Source organism: Salvelinus fontinalis, chromosome 9 (assembly GCF_029448725.1).
Source record: "Salvelinus fontinalis isolate EN_2023a chromosome 9, ASM2944872v1, whole genome shotgun sequence".
Lineage (NCBI taxonomy): Eukaryota > Metazoa > Chordata > Actinopteri > Salmoniformes > Salmonidae > Salvelinus > Salvelinus fontinalis.
The window spans coordinates 59147914-59166272 of NC_074673.1; the positions used below are offsets into that span (position 1 = coordinate 59147914).

Here is an 18359-nt window from a genome sequence, read left to right on the forward strand (position 1 = left end):
GTGTGTGTGTGTGTGTTGTTGTGGAGTAACATGGTGATGGGGACAGATTGCGAGGGTGATGATGGGTGGGGTACATGATGGGTGGGGTACATACAGACAGACATGCTCCGTCTACTTTCCTGTGTGGGTCACTGGCAGCGGTGTGTATACACACTGATGCACGCACACACACACTCACTCATGCATACAAGGACAAACATGTGCACACACACACACAACTTTGTAAAAAATATATTCATATATAAGGTTCATTTATTATATCTGTGTCCATATTGTCCATGACTTTCTAGTAGATAGAACATATGGTTCAAGAGAAAATAGCCTAATTAATCAAAAAAGCATCTAATCAACAATGGCATAATTTTCAATTAATTTCGCAACTGTTCCAACTATTGACTTTTCACAACTGCCACCAGTTTGATGCCAAAACATTCACAACAAATACATATTGACATAGTAAAATAAATAAAAGTTTATAACCTTAAAAGGAGATTTCATGCTGACACCCTCATACTAAAAACCAATGGTATTCACCAAGTTGATGGTTTATATTTAGGATAATGTTTTACAGCTTTACAGACACCTGTGATAATCTGAAGTACCCAAAAGAGCCACTAGATGTCTTGTGATATATTACATAAAATCCTTGAGATACGAACATTCTGATGTTTCCTGGTAAATGTAGAAAGTTTCCAGTAATATACTCTCCCTTTGCAACCCTACTCAGGAAGCGCACACACAAACACGTGCCGCTCCTACCATAACCAAACACAAACATTCCCTTGGATGCATATACAATCATACACTCAAATGAAAAAAACACACAGCCCACTGGGCACAGACATCAAGTCAACATCTATTCCACGTTTGTTCAGCAAAATTGTATTGAAATGATGTCAAAACAGCATTGATTCAACCAGTGTGAGCCACTCGGAGATTGACATGCCTAAACACACTAGACTAGTGAGTGAGAGCAGCATCCACTTTGTATGCAAGAGTGCATAGATACCTTTATACAGTCTACCATACCTCACTCTTAAGTGTGTCATTCGCCCTTGAACATACAGGAGACATTTCTCCTGAACTTTTTACACACACACACACACGCACGCACGCACGCACGCACGCACGCACGCACGCACGCACGCACGCACACACACACACACACACACACACACACACACACACACACACACACACACACCCCATTCTTGTCTTAAAGCTGCTGAGAGTGTCCCATTCCAGGCCTCTTGTTCAGATACGAGAGGGCCATAAATTAAGTAGACCATTCAATAAACCAGGGTAGGGGGATTATTTTCCTTATATACAACACCTCTGGGAATGTGGTACTGGTTTCTGATTGGTTTGATCTAGTGAGCAGCTTTTCGGTTAATCAATAAGAGTGTTTAGTATTGGAGATGAAAATGCTTTATTTGAAACGGCTCTGGGCTGAGAGCCAGAGTGTTGACATAACTAATATGCAGTCAAGTGACACAGAGTAGAGTGATCCTGGGGACAATTCTGGATGCAGACACATGCACAGTTTATTTATTTGCACCAAAGAAAACAAGTGATAGACAACAACAGAAAACAGTCAATTTGAACCCCCCCCCCCCCCCCCCCCCCCCCAATATACCATGATGAGTTTGATTGATTGGGAAAATAATCCCCATTGTAAAGCACCAGGGAGCTACTGGCTTTGTGTGGCTTTGCACCACAGTGCTCCTCATTTCATGATTGGATCCCCCACCCGTTCATGGTAAAAGGCAAAAGAGTATAGCCCAGCTTGTAAGAAGAACAGAAGAAACGCGCAATTTCTCCTTTCCTCTTTCCCTTTTCGTCGATCTGCAGTGTATTGCTTTGGTCTGCAGGAACAGTTCAGCAGTGCACACTACCCGCTCTCACTCACTTTCTCTTTGTGGTGTTTGCTAAAGAGAGGTAGCTGCAGTATACTGAAGAAAAATAGTAAACGTAACAATTTAAAAGATTTTACTGAGTTACAGTTAAGGAAATCAGTCAATTGAAATAAATGCATTAGGCCCTAATCTATGGATTTCACATGACTGGGACTACAGATACCTTTAGAATAGGTATGGGAGTACATCAGAAAACCAGTTAGTATCTGGGGTGACCACCATTTGCCTCATGCAGCGCTACAGATTTCCTTCGCATTGAGTTTATCCTGCTGTTGATTGTGGCCTGTGGAATGTTGTCCAACTCCTCTTCAATGTCTGTGCAAAGTTGCTGTATATTGGCGGGAACTGGAACACGCTGTCGTACACGTTGATCCAGCCTGCAGGAAGGGTACCACATGAGGGAGGAGGATGTCTTCCCTGTAACGCACAGCGTTGAGATTGCCTGCAATGACAACAAGCTCAGTCCGATGATGCTGTGACACACCGCCCCAGACCATGACGGACCCTCCACCTCCAAATCGATCCCGCTCCCGAGTACAGGCCTCGGTGTAACGCTCATTCCTTTGACGATAAACGCGAATCTGCCCATCACCCCTGGTGAGACAAAACTGCGACTCGTCAGTGAAGAGCACTTTTTGCCAGTCCTGTCTGGTCCAACGACTGTGGGTTTGTGCCCAGAGGCGACGTTGTTGCCGGTGATGTCTGGTGAGGACGTGCCTTACAACAGCCCTACAAGCTATCAGTCCAGCCTCTCTCAGCCTATTGCGGACAGTCTGAGCACTGATGGTGGGATTGTGCATTCCTGGTGTAACTCAGGCAGTTGTTATTGCCATCCTGTACCTGTCCCTCAGGTGTGATGTTCGGATGTACCAATCCTGTGCAGGTGTTGTTACACGTGGTCTGCCACTGCGAGGACGATCAAGCTGTCCGTCCTGTCTCCCTGTAGCGCTGTCTTAGGCTTCTCACAGTACGGACATTGCAATTTATTGCCCTGGCCACATCTGCAGTCCTCATACCTCCTTGCAGCATGCCTAAGGCACGTTCACACAGATGAGTTGGGACCCTGGGCATCTTTCTTTTAGTGTTTTTCAGAGTCAGTAGAAAGGCCTCTTTAATGTCCTAAGTTTTCATAACTGTGACCTTATTTGCCTACCGTCTGTAAGCTGTTAGTGTCTTAACGACCGTTCCACAGGTGCATGTTCATTAATTGTTTATGGTTCATTGAACAAGCATGGGAAACAGTGTTTAAACCCTTTACAATGAAGATCTGTGAAGTTATTTGGATTTTTACGAATTATCTTTGAAAGACAGGGTCCTGAAAAAGGGACATTTTCCTTTTCTGCTGAATTTATGTAATTTAGTTAGCTATACATATTGCCAGCCAGTAAATAAATGATTTAGCTAATAAAAGCAGAATCTAATTCATATTAATAAGCTAACCCCATCATGGATAAGGCCAGCCATTTTTGTCATATAATAATGGTATTTGGTCATATGATTATGGCGGTAGTGAGAGAGAGATCAACACCCATGTTAAGGCAAGGAGTGGACGAACAGGTCATCAATTGAGCATTTTTAGTTTACATTTACATTTACATTTAAGTCATTTAGCAGACGCTCTTATCCAGAGCGACTTACAAATTGGTGCATTCACCTTATGACATCCAGTGGAACAGCCACTTTACAATAGTGCATCTAGATCTTTTAAGGGGGGGGGGGGGGGGGGGGGGGCAGAAGGATTGCTTTATCCTAGGTATTCCTTGAAGAGGTGGGGTTTCAGGTGTCTCCGGAAGGTGGTGATTGACTCCGCTGTCCTGGCGTCGTGAGGGAGTTTGTTCCACCATTGGGGTGCCAGAGCAGCGAACAGTTTTGACTGGGCTGAGCGGGAACTGTACTTCCTCAGTGGTAGGGAGGCGAGCAGGCCAGAGGTGGATGAACGCAGTGCCCTTGTTTGGGTGTAGGGCCTGATCAGAGCCTGAAGGTACTGAGGTGCCGTTCCCCTCACAGCTCCGTAGGCAAGCACCATGGTCTTGTAGCGGATGCGAGCTTCAACTGGAAGCCAGTGGAGAGAGCGGAGGAGCGGGGTGACGTGAGAGAACTTGGGAAGGTTGAACACCAGACGGGCTGCGACGTTCTGGATGAGTTGTAGGGGTTTAATGGCACAGGCAGGGAGCCCAGCCAACAGCGAGTTGCAGTAATCCAGACGGGAGATGACAAGTGCCTGGATTAGGACCTGCGCCGCTTCCTGTGTGAGGCAGGGTCGTACTCTGCGGATGTTGTAGAGCATGAACCTACAGGAACGGGCCACCGCCTTGATGTTGGTGGAGAACGACAGGGTGTTGTCCAGGATCACGCCAAGGTTCTTAGCGCTCTGGGAGGAGGACACAATGGAGTTGTCAACCGTGATGGCGAGATCATGGAACGGACAGTCCTTCCCCGGGAGGAAGAGCAGCTCCGTCTTGCCGAGGTTCAGCTTGAGGTGGTGATCCGTCATCCACACTGATATGTCTGCCAGACATGCAGAGATGCGATTCGCCACCTGGTCATCAGAAGGGGGAAAGGAGAAGATTAATTGTGTGTCGTCTGCATAGCAATGATAGGAGAGACCATGTGAGGTTATGCCAGAGCCAAGTGACTTGGTGTATAGCGAGAATAGGAGAGGGCCTAGAACAGAGCCCTGGGGGACACCAGTGGTGAGAGCGCGTGGTGAGGAGACAGATTCTCGCCACGCCACCTGGTAGGAGCGACCTGTCAGGTAGGACGCAATCCAAGCGTGGGCCGCGCCGGAGATGCCCAACTCGGAGAGGGTGGAGAGGAGGATCTGATGGTTCACAGTATCGAAGGCAGCCGATAGGTCTAGAAGGATGAGAGCAGAGGAGAGAGAGTTAGCTTTAGCAGTGCGGAGCGCCTCCGTGATACAGAGAAGAGCAGTCTCAGTTGAGTGACTAGTCTTGAAACCTGACTGATTTGGATCAAGAAGGTCATTCTGAGAGAGATAGCAGGAGAGCTGGCCAAGGACGGCACGTTCAAGAGTTTTGGAGAGAAAAGAAAGAAGGGATACTGGTCTGTAGTTGTTGACATCGGAGGGATCGAGTGTAGGTTTTTTCAGAAGGGGTGCAACTCTCGCTCTCTTGAAGACGGAAGGGACGTAGCCAGCGGTCAAGGAGGAGTTGATGAGCGAGGTGAGGTAAGGTAGAAGGTCTCCGGAAATGGTCTGGAGAAGAGAGGAGGGGATAGGGTCAAGCGGGCAGGTTGTTGGGCGGCCGGCCGTCACAAGACGCGAGATTTCATCTGGAGAGAGAGGGGAGAAAGAGGTCAAAGCACAGGGTTGGGCAGTGTGAGCAGAACCAGCGGTGTCGTTTGACTTAGCAAACGAGGATCGGATGTCGTCGACCTTCTTTTCAAAATGGTTGACGAAGTCGTCTGCAGAGAGGGAGGAGGGGGGGGGGAGGGGGAGGAGGATTCAGGAGGGAGGAGAAGGTGGCAAAGAGCTTCCTAGGGTTAGAGGCAGATGCTTGGAATTTAGAGTGGTAGAAAGTGGCTTTAGCAGCAGAGACAGAAGAGGAAAATGTAGAGAGGAGGGAGTGAAAGGATGCCAGGTCCGCAGGGAGGCGAGTTTTCCTCCATTTCCGCTCGGCTGCCCGGAGCCCTGTTCTGTGAGCTCGCAATGAGTCGTCGAGCCACGGAGCGGGAGGGGAGGACCGAGCCGGCCTGGAGGATAGGGGACATAGAGAGTCAAAGGATGCAGAAAGGGAGGAGAGGAGGGTTGAGGAGGCAGAATCAGGAGATAGGTTGGAGAAGGTTTGGGCAGAGGGAAGAGATGATAGGATGGAAGAGGAGAGAGTAGCGGGGGAGAGAGAGCGGAGGTTGGGACGGCGCGATACCATCCGAGTAGGGGCAGTGTGGGAAGTGTTGGATGAGAGCGAGAGGGAAAAGGATACAAGGTAGTGGTCGGAGACTTGGAGGGGAGTTGCAATGAGGTTAGTGGAAGAACAGCATCTAGTAAAGATGAGGTCAAGCGTATTGCCTGCCTTGTGAGTAGGGGGGGAAGGTGAGAGGGTGAGGTCAAAAGAGGAGAGGAGTGGAAAGAAGGAGGCAGAGAGGAATGAGTCAAAGGTAGACATGGGGAGGTTAAAGTCACCCAGAACTGTGAGAGGTGAGCCGTCCTCAGGAAAGGAGCTTATCAAGGCATCAAGCTCATTGATGAACTCTCCAAGGGAACCTGGAGGGCGATAAATGATGAGGATGTTAAGCTTGAAAGGGCTGGTAACTGTGACAGCATGGAATTCAAAGGAGGCGATAGACAGATGGGTAAGGGGAGAAAGAGAGAATGACCACTTGGGAGAGATGAGGATCCCGGTGCCACCACCCCGCTGACCAGAAGGTCTCGGGGTGTGCGAGAACACGTGGGCAGACGAAGAGAGAGCAGTAGGAGTAGCAGTGTTATCTGTGGTGAGCCATGTTTCCGTCAGTGCCAGGAAGTCGAGGGACTGGAGGGACGCATAGGCTGAGATGAGCTCTGCCTTGTTGGCCGCAGATCGGCAGTTCCAGAGGCTACCGGAGACCTGGAACTCCACGTGGGTCGTGCGGGCTGGGACCACCAGGTTAGGGTGGGCGCGGCCACGCGGTGTGAAGCGTTTGTATGGTCTGTGCAGAGAGGAGAGAACAGGGATAGACAGACACATGGTTGACAGGCTACAGAAGAGGCTACGCTAATGCAAAGGAGATTAGAATGACAAGTGGGCTACACGTCTCGAATGTTCAGAAAGTTAAGCTTACGTTGCAAAAAAATAAAAATAAAATACAAGATCTTATTGACTAAAATGATATAGTACTGCTGGCTGGTGAAGTAGCCTGGCTAGCAGTGGCTACGTTGTTGAAAGTGAAGCTGGCTAGGTAACCTCGACAATTTCACCAAATTTCTCTAAACTACACAATTATCATGGATACAAGGACAGCAAAGACAACTAGCTAACACTACGCTAATCAAGTCGTTCCGTTGTAATGTAAGTTTCTACAGTGCTGCTATTCGGTAGAAGTTGGCTAGCTAGCAGTGTTGGCTAGGTAGGAGGACGGCAGCGCGGCAGGCGAAAAATAGCTGGCTAGCTAACCGATAATTACTTAAAGCTACACAATTATCTTAGATAAAAAGATAGCAAAGAAAACTATGTAGCTAGCTAACACTACACAAGTCAAGTCGTTCCGTTGTAATGTAATCGTTTCTACAGTGCTGCTAATCGGTGGCTAGCTGGCTAGCTAGCAGGGTTGACTACGTTACGTTACGTTAGGGCGAGAATACCTGGCTAGCGAACCTCAGCGAACCTTGATAACTACACAATTATCACCGATACAAAGACGGCTATGTAGCCAGCTAAGTAGCTAGCTAAGATCGAACAAATACAAATCAAAGATAGCAAAGACAACTGTGTAGTCAGCCAACACTACACTGATCAAGTCGTTCCGTTGTAATGCACTCGTTTCTACAATGCTGCTATTCGGTGGCAAGCTGGCTAGCTAGCAGTGTTGGCTACGTTGCGTTACGTTAGGGCGAAAATAGCTGGCTGGCGAACCTCAATAACTACACAATTATGTTTGATGCAAAGACGGCTATGTAGCTAGCTAAGATCAAACAAATCAAACCGTTGTACTGTAGTGAAAATGAAAATCAGACCGTTGTACTATAATGAAATGTAATGAAAAGTTTATACTACTATTCGGTAGACGGTGGACGTTTGCTAGCTGCTGGGCAGATAGCAGTGTGGACTACGATAGACGACGGAATACGATAATTACGCAATTATCTTTTATACACAGACGGCTAAGTAGCTAGCTAAGAAGAAATTGCTAAGGTTAGACAAATTAAACCGTTGTACTATAATGAAATGTAATGAAAATGAAATGAAAAGTTATACTACCTGCAGAGCGAATGCAAATGCGACCGCTCGCTCCAAACCGGATGTTAGTTATAACTCTCTATCTGTTTAACTACTCACCTTTGATGACTGTAGCCCAAGTGCTATAACAAAAAATGTATTTCCTATATTCGGATTTCATTTCGTTGTCATGGCAGGTGTCAGAGACAGGCAATAGAGAAAGCGAGAGAGAGAGATTTTTATATTCATTTTATATCTCATTTTTATATTGTAAATAAGCTTTGGCAATATGTACATTGTTACGTCATGCCAATAAAGCAAATTGAATTGAATTGAATTGAATTGAATTGAGAGAGAGCACCGCCCATGTTTAAGCAGGGGGAGGACTAACAGGGGAGAATTTGGAATTTGCGTTATAAGGCAAAGCACATTGCACAGCAAATTTACAACATACATAGATTGGAGCTATCGTCTCGACTCCCCATGTTTGCTGACTGTAGCCCGAGTGCTATAACAAATGATGTTGCTTGCATTCTGATTTAATTGTGTTGTCATGGCAGGGGCCAGAGACAGGCAGTAGAGGGAGCAAAAGAGAGAGCACCACATGCGTGGTCTGGTAGCAGGAGTGTTTACCTGTGTGCATGATCTTCTAAAAGTCACTGCGATTACTGGGGGGAAATGATCTTCACAGACGCACAGACACACACACACACACTCCTTTATCTCCCCCTGTACTCTTCCCTCACAATGTCATCACATTCTATCTGTGTCTATTTGCATCTCTCTCTCTCTCTCTCTTTCAATTCAATTCAATGTAAAGGTATTTTAGCATGGGAAACATGTTTACATTGCCAAAGCAAGTGAATAAGAGCGTCTGCTAAATGACTTAAATGTAAATGTAAATGGATAATAAACAGAAGTGAAATAAACAATCAGAAATGAACTGTAAATATTACACTCCAAAGGTTTCTGAAGAATAGAGACCTTTCTAATGTTATTTTATGGCATATTGTTATATTATATTGTAACAATGTCCAAGTAGTTCAAGTACAAAGGGGAAAATGATGTTCACTGGTTGCCCTTTTCTTGTGGCAACAGGTCATACATATTGCTGCTATGATTGCACACTGTGCTATTTCACATAATAGATCAGACTTTATCAAAATTGGATTCGATTTTTCAAATTATGTGTTGGTCTGTGTAATCTGAGGGAAAAATGTATCTCTAATATGGTCATACATTTGGTTAGGAAGTGCAGCTAATTATCCACAATTTTGTGGGCATTGTGCACATAGCCTGTCATCTCTCGAAAGCCAGATCTGCATATGGTGGCCTCTCAATAGCAAGGCTATGCTCACTAAGTCTGTACAAAGTTAAAGCTTTCCTTAATTTATGGGTCAGTCACAGTGGTCAAGTATTCTGCCACTGTGTGGTATCTGTTTAGGGCCAAATAGCATTTCTGTTTGCACAGTTTCCTTGGTTAATTATTTTCAATGTGTCAAGTAATTATCTTTTTGTTTTCTCATGATTTAGTTGGGTCTAATTGTGTTGCTGTCCTGGGGCTCTGTGTGGTTTGTTTGTGAACAGAGCCCCAGCATCAGCTTGCTGAGGGAACTCTTCTCTAAGTGTATCTCTCTGTAGGTAATTGCTTTGGTATGGAAGGTTTGGGAATCGCTTCCTTTTCGGTGGTTTTAGAATTTAACGTCTCTTTTCTGGATTTTGATAATTGGCGGGTATCGTCTTAATTCTGCTCTGCATGCATTATTTGGTGTTCTACATTGTACACTGAGGATGTTTTTGCAGAATACTCCATGCAGAGTCTCAATTTGACGTTTGTCCCATTTTGTGAATTTTTGGTTGGTGAGTGGACCCCAGACCTCACAACCATAAAGGGGAATGGATTTTATAACTGATTCAAGTATTTTTTAGCCAGATCCTAATTGGAATGTTGAATTTTGTTCCTTTTGATGGCGTGGAAGGCCCTTTTAGTCTTGTCTCTCAGTTCGTTCACAGCTTTGTGGAAGTTACCTGTGGTGCTGATGTTTAGGCCGAGATAGGTATAGTTTTTTTTGTGTGATCCAGGGCAACAGTGTCTAGATGGAATTTGTATTTGTGGTCCTGGCAACTGGACCTTTTTTGGAAAACCATTATTTTTGTCTTACTGAGATTCACTGTCAGGGCCCCGGTCTGACCGTGTCTGTGCAGAAGATCTTGGTGCTGTTGTAGGCTCTCCTCGGTCGGTGACAGAAGCACCAGATCATTAGCAAACAATTTGACTTCAGATTCTAGTAGGGTGAGGCCGGGTGTTGCGTACTGTTTTAGTGCACTCGCTAATTTGTTGATATATATGTTGAAGAGGTTTAGGCTCAAGCTGCATCCCTGTCTTATCCCACGGCCCTGTGGAACGAAATCTGTGTTGTTTTTGTCAACTTTAACTTCACACTTGTTATTTGTGTACATTCATTTTATAATTTGTAGGTTTTTCCCCCAACACCGCTTTCCATCCATTTATTTTGCAGACCCTCATGCCAAGTTGAGTCAAAAGCTTTTTTGAAATCAACAAAGCATGAGAAGACTTTTATGCTTTTATTTTGGTTTGTTTGTCAATTATGGTGTGCAGGGTGAATATGTGGTCTGTCTTATGGTAATATCTCTCTCTCTCTCTCCCTCCCTAATTCCCTCCTTCCTCCCTCCCTCACTCACAAACACATCAACAATATCACTACTTGCTGTATCTGGATTCTAGTATATTATTGTCTAAGTGTTTGCTGTTATATTTAAATATAGATGGGATTACAGAGCCAGTAGTAAACAATAGCAGTATATGTGGCACGTAGCTTAGTGGTTAGAGGGTTCGAAAAGCCTTAAAGGTGAAAAATATTTTCAAAGTACCCTTAAGAAAGGACACGTAACCCTAATTTGCTCCGGGGGCGTCGTACTACTGTGGCTGACCCTGTAAAACAACACATTTCACTGCATGTATCTGGTGTATGGGACAATAAAACATCAACATAAGAGGAGTTGTATTGTTTTATTGCAGTCTTTGATCGTGTGAAGCGGCAACAGTGATAGTAATGAGTGTTTTGAACACTGTCTCCCTCATCTCTAAAGATTGTGTAATCACACGCACTCCTGCTGTGATGTCATTCTGAGCAACGCCCTGGTGACACACGAACACACACACCGTCTCCGTAGTGTATGTTGACTGTGGATAATAAGCACCCGGACACCTGCGGTGTCATTCATGCATCTACACTCTGTGTATGAGACTGAGAGGCACAGCAGGCAACTCCAAGGTGGTCTCATTCACATTGTCCTCATTGTTAGCACTCTTAAACGTCATTAGCATTGTTGGCTAGCATTGATACTGTCATTCAGTTGTCTTATCAACCTCTAGTGACAGAGATGGAAAGGGGGGGGGGGGGGATTAGATAAAGCTCCAGTGCATTCACATAGTGACAGAACAGGGAAGTCTCTGTTGCTGTCACCAGGGCTGACAGTTGAGAGGCAGCCAGGGGCCCGATGGGGACTGGGGGGGTTTGAATAATTGAAGTTGGGGGTTGCAGCTATGGGTTGGCTTGGTAGGTGGGAGCTGAGGGTGGGGGATGGAAGTTCTGTGAGTGTGTCTGTAGGCAATTGATGGGCAGGTGATTAGGAAATAGGGTGGTAGGGCGTCGGGGGGATTTTAAAAGGTTGAGGGGGTATTGGTAGTTGCTAACAGGCTCCGGTTTAGGGGGGGTTAAGTGGTGGGGCGAAGAAAGGGGGCGGGAATCAATGACACTCTGGTTCTATACTGGTCTCACACCCTTGACCTCTTCCATCTCTATTACATGGCTAGCAGGCAGAAGAAATATATATATATTTTTTTTTCACCTTTATTTATCCAGGTAGGCCAGTTGAGAACAAGTTCTCATTTACAACTGCGACCTGACCAAGATAAAGCAAAGCAGTACGACAAAAAACAACAACAGAGTTACACATGGGATAAACAAAAGTACAGTCAATAACAATAGAAACATATATATATATACAGTGTGTGCAAATGGAGTAAGGAGGTAAGGCAATAAATAGGCCATAGTAATTACAATTTAGCAAATTAACACTGGAGTGATAGATGTGCAGATGATGATGTGCAAGTAGAAATACGGGTGTGCAAAAGAGCAAAACAAATGTAAATTAAAACAATATCGGGATGAGGTAGGTAGTTGGATGGGCTATTTACAGATGGCCTGTGTATAGCTGCGGCGGTCGGTAAGCTGCTCAGATAGCCGATGCTTAAAGTGATGAGATATAAGTCTCCAACTTCAGCCATTTTTGCAATTCGTTCCAGTCAAGATACACGAGGATGTACACACAGACACGCACAAGTGGTGTTCAGGGTCAGGAGATGTCCTCCTGCTGAATGCTGGTCTTCAGGTCTGAGCCAGAGATACTCAAACAGGAAAGAACAGACTCTCTCTCTCTCTCTTTTTCTCTCTCACTGAACTCTCCTGGGTAGCTAAATCACTTGCTACATTTAGTAAGTGCATATTTAGACTGGAAAGTTGGCATTCCTCTTTCATAACAGGATGTTATTTAGGGACAGATTGGTTTCCCATCCAGCCCCTGGTTGTGTCCCAAAACTCACCTTATTTCCTAAATATTGCACTACTTTTGACCAGAGTCCTATTAGTGGTATTTGGGACACAAGCCCTGTTTTACACATTTGGGACACAAGCACTTCTTTCCTTAACTGGTTCTTCCTGGAGCTCATATTTGGGGCAAAATAGAAGATATTGCATTATAAGGGAGCTATATAATAACAAGTGCCCCAAATTGCACCCTATCACTGAGCACGATGGGCCCTGGTCAAAATTACTGCACTAAATAGGGAATAGGGAATTCTCTCTCCATAGCCCCTTTCTGAAGGAAACAGGTATTGATGGGGTGTGAATTTTTCTGTAACACCATTCTGTGTCTTCCATAGGCCCTTCCTGCTGCTGCCGCCCCTGATGGAGTGGATGCGAGTGGCTATTGTGCACGCTGAGCACCGCCGCAGCCTATTGGTGGACAGCGATGATGTCAGACAGACCGCCAGACAGCTCCTCCCAGGCCTGGACTGTGAACCCAGACAGCTGAAGTAAGAGAGAGAGCAAAAACATGTACACACACACACACACACAGTTAAATACATAGCAGATATGCAGGTAGCTCACTCTCAGACTTGTCCAAAAAGAGTGCTCTTTGAAACACACTCCTACATGCAGGGCTCTAATTGAGAGGGTGCGTGGGGGTAGGCCATGCCGCTTGTTAGAAAAAAGGCTAAAAGCGTACCACTTGTTTTCTTAAGATTTTTTTACATATCAAAAATCTCTGAAATCCCTAGCAGAGATGGAGAGGAGGGAGGGAGAAAAGGGGCAGTTGTGGCAGCAGTAGCCGATCAACATACACCTTACTATGTCCCTAGTGGCACAGCGGTCTAAGGCACTGCATACTGCACGCTCTCTCAAAACTTGTGACATCTGTGACAAAACTGCACATTTTAAGGTGGCCTTTTATTGTCCCCAGTACAAGGTTCACCTGTGTAATGATCATGGCTTTTCATCAGCTTCTTCATATGCCACACCTGTCAGGTCGATGGATTATCTTGGCATAGGAGAAATGCTCACTAACAGGGATATAAACAAATTCGTACACAAAATTTCAGAGAAATCAGCTTTTTGTGCATATGGAACATTTCTGGGATATTTTATTTCAGGTCATAAAACATGGGATCAACACTTTACATGTTGCATTTAGATTTTAGATTTTTTTATGTCAATGCCTTGTTTCCCTCTGAAATGACATGCTAATACTTTGTGGTCTACATTTCTTTTCAGGGCTGGGTTTTCTTTGAATGTTATCACCCATCAGCATGTTTATTAATCAGAAACAGCTGCAAATCTACCTGTTCGTGAGTCACAAACTGAGCCAAACAGCTTTTCGCCATAGCCTACACTTGGCCACCTGAGCCATAGAGCAAATTAAAATAAGCGGTGCAAACTTGTGTTTTTGCAACTTCCATTTTTGACCAGAAAATGTACAGAATCCATTGGATAAGATGACAATTTTCACTATTTCTTGAGCTAGTCATTATTGATTTATTTATAAATCATATATATATATATGATGGGGGGGCTGTGTGAGGGGTCTCGAATGGTTGAGGGGCACCTTTTGGGGAACTGTGAGGGGATTTTGGGTTCGGGTTCACGTTTTTTGGCCTGGTGGTAGATCGGTCAACATGCCCTTGAGCAGGGCATTGTCCCTGGATGCTTCTGTGTGTTGCTCTGAATGGGAATCTGTTGGATGACTGGTATGATGTAGTTATTGAGCGGCTTCACTGCAAGTATAATGTATGTTTCGAATATTCAATAAATAATAATAAAACATTTAAAAAGGGGGATGCTTGCAAGCCGAAGAACACCATCCCAACCGTGGGGGTGCTTTGCTGCAGTAGGGACTGGTGCACTTCACAAAATAAATGGCATCATGAGGTAGGAAAATGATGTTGATATATTGAGGTAACATCTCAAGACATCAGTCAGGAAGTTAAAGCTTGGTCGCAAATGTGTCTTCCAAATGGACAATGACCCCAAGCATACTTCCAAAGTGGTGGCAAAATGGCTTAAGGACAACAAAGTCAAGGTATTGGAGTGGCCATCACAAAGCCCTGACCTCAATCCTATAGACAATTTGTGGGCAGAACTGAAAAAGCGTGTGTGAGCAAGGAGGCCTACAAACCTGACTCCGTTACACCAGCTCTATCAGGAGGAATGGGCCAAAATTCACCCAACTTATTGTGGTTAGCTTGTTGAAGGCTACCCAAAATGTTTGACCTAAGTTAAACAATTTAAAGGCATTGCTACCAAATACTAATTGAGTGTATGTAAACTTCTGACCCACTTGGAATGTGATGAAAGAAATTAAAGCTGGAGTGAGGGGAACCGGCCAGGCAGAGACAGCAAGGGTGGTTTGGTGCTCCAGTGCCTTTCCGTTCACCTTCACACTCCTGGGCCAGACTACACTCAATCATAGGACCTACTGAAGAGATGAGTCTTCAATAAAGACTTAAAGTTTGAGACCGAGTCTGCGTCTCTCACATGGGTAGGCAGACCATTCCATAAAAATTGAGCTCTAAAGGAGAAAGCCCTGCCTCCAGCTGTTTCCTTAGAAATTCTTGTGACCGTAGCGTACGTGTAGGTATGTACGGCAGGACCAAATCGGAAAGATAGGTAGGAGCAAGCCCATGTAATGCTTTGTAGGTTAGCAGTAAAACCTTGAAATCAGCCATTGCCTTAACAGGAAGCCAGGAGGCTAGCACTGTAGTAATATGATAATTTTTTTTGGTTCTAGTCAGGATTCTAGCAGCCATATTTAGCACTAACTGAAGTTTATTTAGTGCTTTATCTGGGTAGCCGGAAAGTAGAGCATTGCAGTAGTCTAACCTAGAAGTAACAAAAGCATGGATTAATTTGTCTGCATCATTTTTGGACAGAAAATGTCTGATTTTTGCAATGTTACGTAAATGGAAAAAAGCTGTCCTTTAAACAGTCTTGATATGTTCGTCAAAAGAGAGATCAGGGTCCAGAGTAACGCCGAGGTCCTTCACAGTTTTATTTGAGACGACTGTACAACCATCAAGATTAATTGTCAGATTCAACAGAAGATCTCTTTGTTTCTTGGACCTATAACAAGCATCTCTGTTTTGTCCGAGTTTAAAAGTAGAAAGTTGGCAGCCATCCACTTCCTTATGTCTGAAACACAGGCTTCCAGCGAGGGCAATTTTGCGGCTTCGCCATGTTTCATCGAAATGTACAGCTGTGTGTCATCCGCATAGCAGTGAAAGTTAACATTATGTTTCCGAATGACATCACCAAGACGTAAAATATATAGTGAAAACAATAGTGGTCCTAAAATGGAACCTTGAGGAACACCAAAATGTACAGTTGATTTGTCAGAGGACAAACCATTCACAGAGACAAACTGATATCTTTCCGACAGATAAGATCTAAACCAGGCCAGAACTTGTCCGTGTAGGTCAATTTGGGTTTCCAATCTCTGCAAAAGAATGTGGTGATCGATGGTATCAAAGCAGCACTAAGGTCTAGGAGCACGAGGACAGATGCAGAGCCTCGGTCTGACGCCATTAAAAGGTCATTTACCACCTTCACAAGTGCAGTTTCAGTGCTATGATGGGGTCTAAAACCAGACTGAAGCATTTTGTATACATTGTTTGTCTTCAGGAAGGCAGGAAGGCAACTGCATCTAGGGTATTGTGCAAGGTTAAATTGAGTTTGTCGGTTAAGTGTTTAACTGATTTTTGTCCTCTGACGTCCTTGGGTAGGAAGAGGGAGTCTGGAAAGGCATCACGGAATCTTTGAGCTCTCTGAGAATTTATAGCACAACTTTTTAAAGCATCTCTAGGAGACAGAACGCGTCTCCTTCCTGAGCGGTATGATGGCTGAGTGGTCCCGTGGTGTTTATACTTGCTATTGTTTGTACAGATGAACGTGGTACCTTCAGGCGTTTGGAAATTGCTCCCAAGGATGAACCAGACTTGTGGTGTACAATTTTTTTCTGAGGTCTTTGCTGATTTCTTTTGATTTTCCCATGATGTCAAGCAAAGAGGCACTGAGTTTGAAGGTAGGCCTTGAAATACATCCACAGGTGCACCTCCAAATGATGTCAAATAGGCAATCAGAAGCTTCTAAAGCCATGACATAATTTTCTGGAATTTTCCAAGCTGTTTAAAGGCACAGTCAACTTAGTAAACTTAGTAAACTTCTGACCCACAGGAAATCTGATACAGTGAATTATAAATGAAATAATCTGTCTGTAAACAATAGTTGGAAAAATTACTTGTGTCGTGCACAAAGTAGATGTCCTAACCAACTTGCCAAAACTATAGTTTGTTAACAAGAAATTGTGGAATGGTTGAAAGATGAGTATTAAAATATCTCCAACATTAGTGTATGTAAACTTCCGACTTCAACTGTATCTCGATGGACAATAATTCAAATAAGCCCAAATGCAGGCTCCGGTAAACATTTTTTACTTTGACCAACTAACATTTCCTGTATATCTATAGAACTTATTTGGTCTTTCACCATAGCTATTGTAAGTTTTCTCATTCCTTACAATATGCTAAAATATAGGGTAATTCGTGTGCTTGTGTCAGCAAGAACACGACTTTTATTCTTCACACTTATTCTACTTTTCCACGTTATCCCAGTTTTTCCGGTGCAACTACTTGTTTTATTCTATGTCCTGGACAATGTAGTAGGTCATTTAAAAAAAAAAAAGTCTATTGAAATGACCTTTGCCTCAAATTAAGTTGTCAAGTTTTGAATGTTCATTTCCTCCTGACCCTGTAATCTGATTGGTCGTGGCAGTCAACACTGATACTGCTAGCTGCACCATACATCTGCTTTTGGATCAGTTTTGCCTTTTTGATCACGATGATTAATATTACATTGACAGAGGGGACCTGATCCTACAGTAGATCAGCTGATGGAGGAAAGGCTTAAAGATATGTCTCTCACTTATATTTTGCTCCTGTCAAATGAGCTAGTTAAATCATCAACACATGACTTTACCAGTCATCAAAACTGAACTTCTGTCCCCTTTAAAAGGTCTTAGCCTAGTTAGATTAACACCATATGTCTAGTCTAGACATCATCCTACTCAAAGAAACATTGTTAAGTGTTTTACAGCGAAAACACAATATAGCATTATATTAGCTTACTACAATAGCCTACCACACTACCGCATTCATTCATCAAGGCACGTTAGCGATAGCAATAGGCACGTTAGCGATAGGGAATAAACCAGCAAAATATATTCATTTTCACTAACCTTCATAAACCTTCATCAGATGACATTCCTATAACATCAGGTTATACATACACTTATGTTTTGTTTGAAAATGTGCATATTTAGAGCTGAAATCAGTGGTTATACATTGTGCTAACGTAGCATCTTTTTCCCAGAATGTGCGGATATTTTTACGACACTCAACTATTCTGACCAAATAACTATTCATAAACGTTACTAGAAAATACATGTTGTATAGGAAATGATAGATACACTAGTTCTTAATGCAATCGCCGTGTTAGAATTCTAAAAATAACTTCATTACGACATACAGCTTAGTTATAGAGAGAGAGTACCCAAAATCTGGGCGCAAACAACTATTTCACATGTTCGACAAATATATGAAATAGCATCAAAAAAATGGGTCCTACTTTTGATGATCTTTCATCAGAATGTTGTACAAGGGGTCCTTTGTCCAGAACAATCGTTGTTTGGATTTAGAATGTCCTCTTCTCCAGTCAATTAGCACGGAAAGCTAGCAAAGTAGCGCGAAGCTCTCCTTCCTGAACAAAGGCACACAACGCAACACGCCTAACGTCCCGAATAAATTTCAATAATCTAATAAAACTATATTGAAAAAACATACTTTACGATGATATTGTCACATGTATCAAATAAAATCAAAGCCGGATATATTAGTCGTCTATAACGGCAGCTTTTCAGAAGGCAAAACCAGGTC

General features: G+C 43.9%; 1 protein-coding gene across 2 annotated transcripts in view; it reads left to right on the top strand.

Annotated features, from left to right (window-relative positions):
* Positions 1-18359, top strand: part of abtb2b (ankyrin repeat and BTB (POZ) domain containing 2b) — a 143873-nt gene that overhangs the window by 108695 nt on the left and 16819 nt on the right. For both annotated transcript variants that reach the window (XM_055934960.1, XM_055934961.1), the window contains exon 4: positions 12756-12908. In XM_055934960.1, the coding sequence (XP_055790935.1) occupies positions 12756-12908 (153 nt within the window). The remainder of the gene's footprint in view (positions 1-12755; positions 12909-18359) is intronic.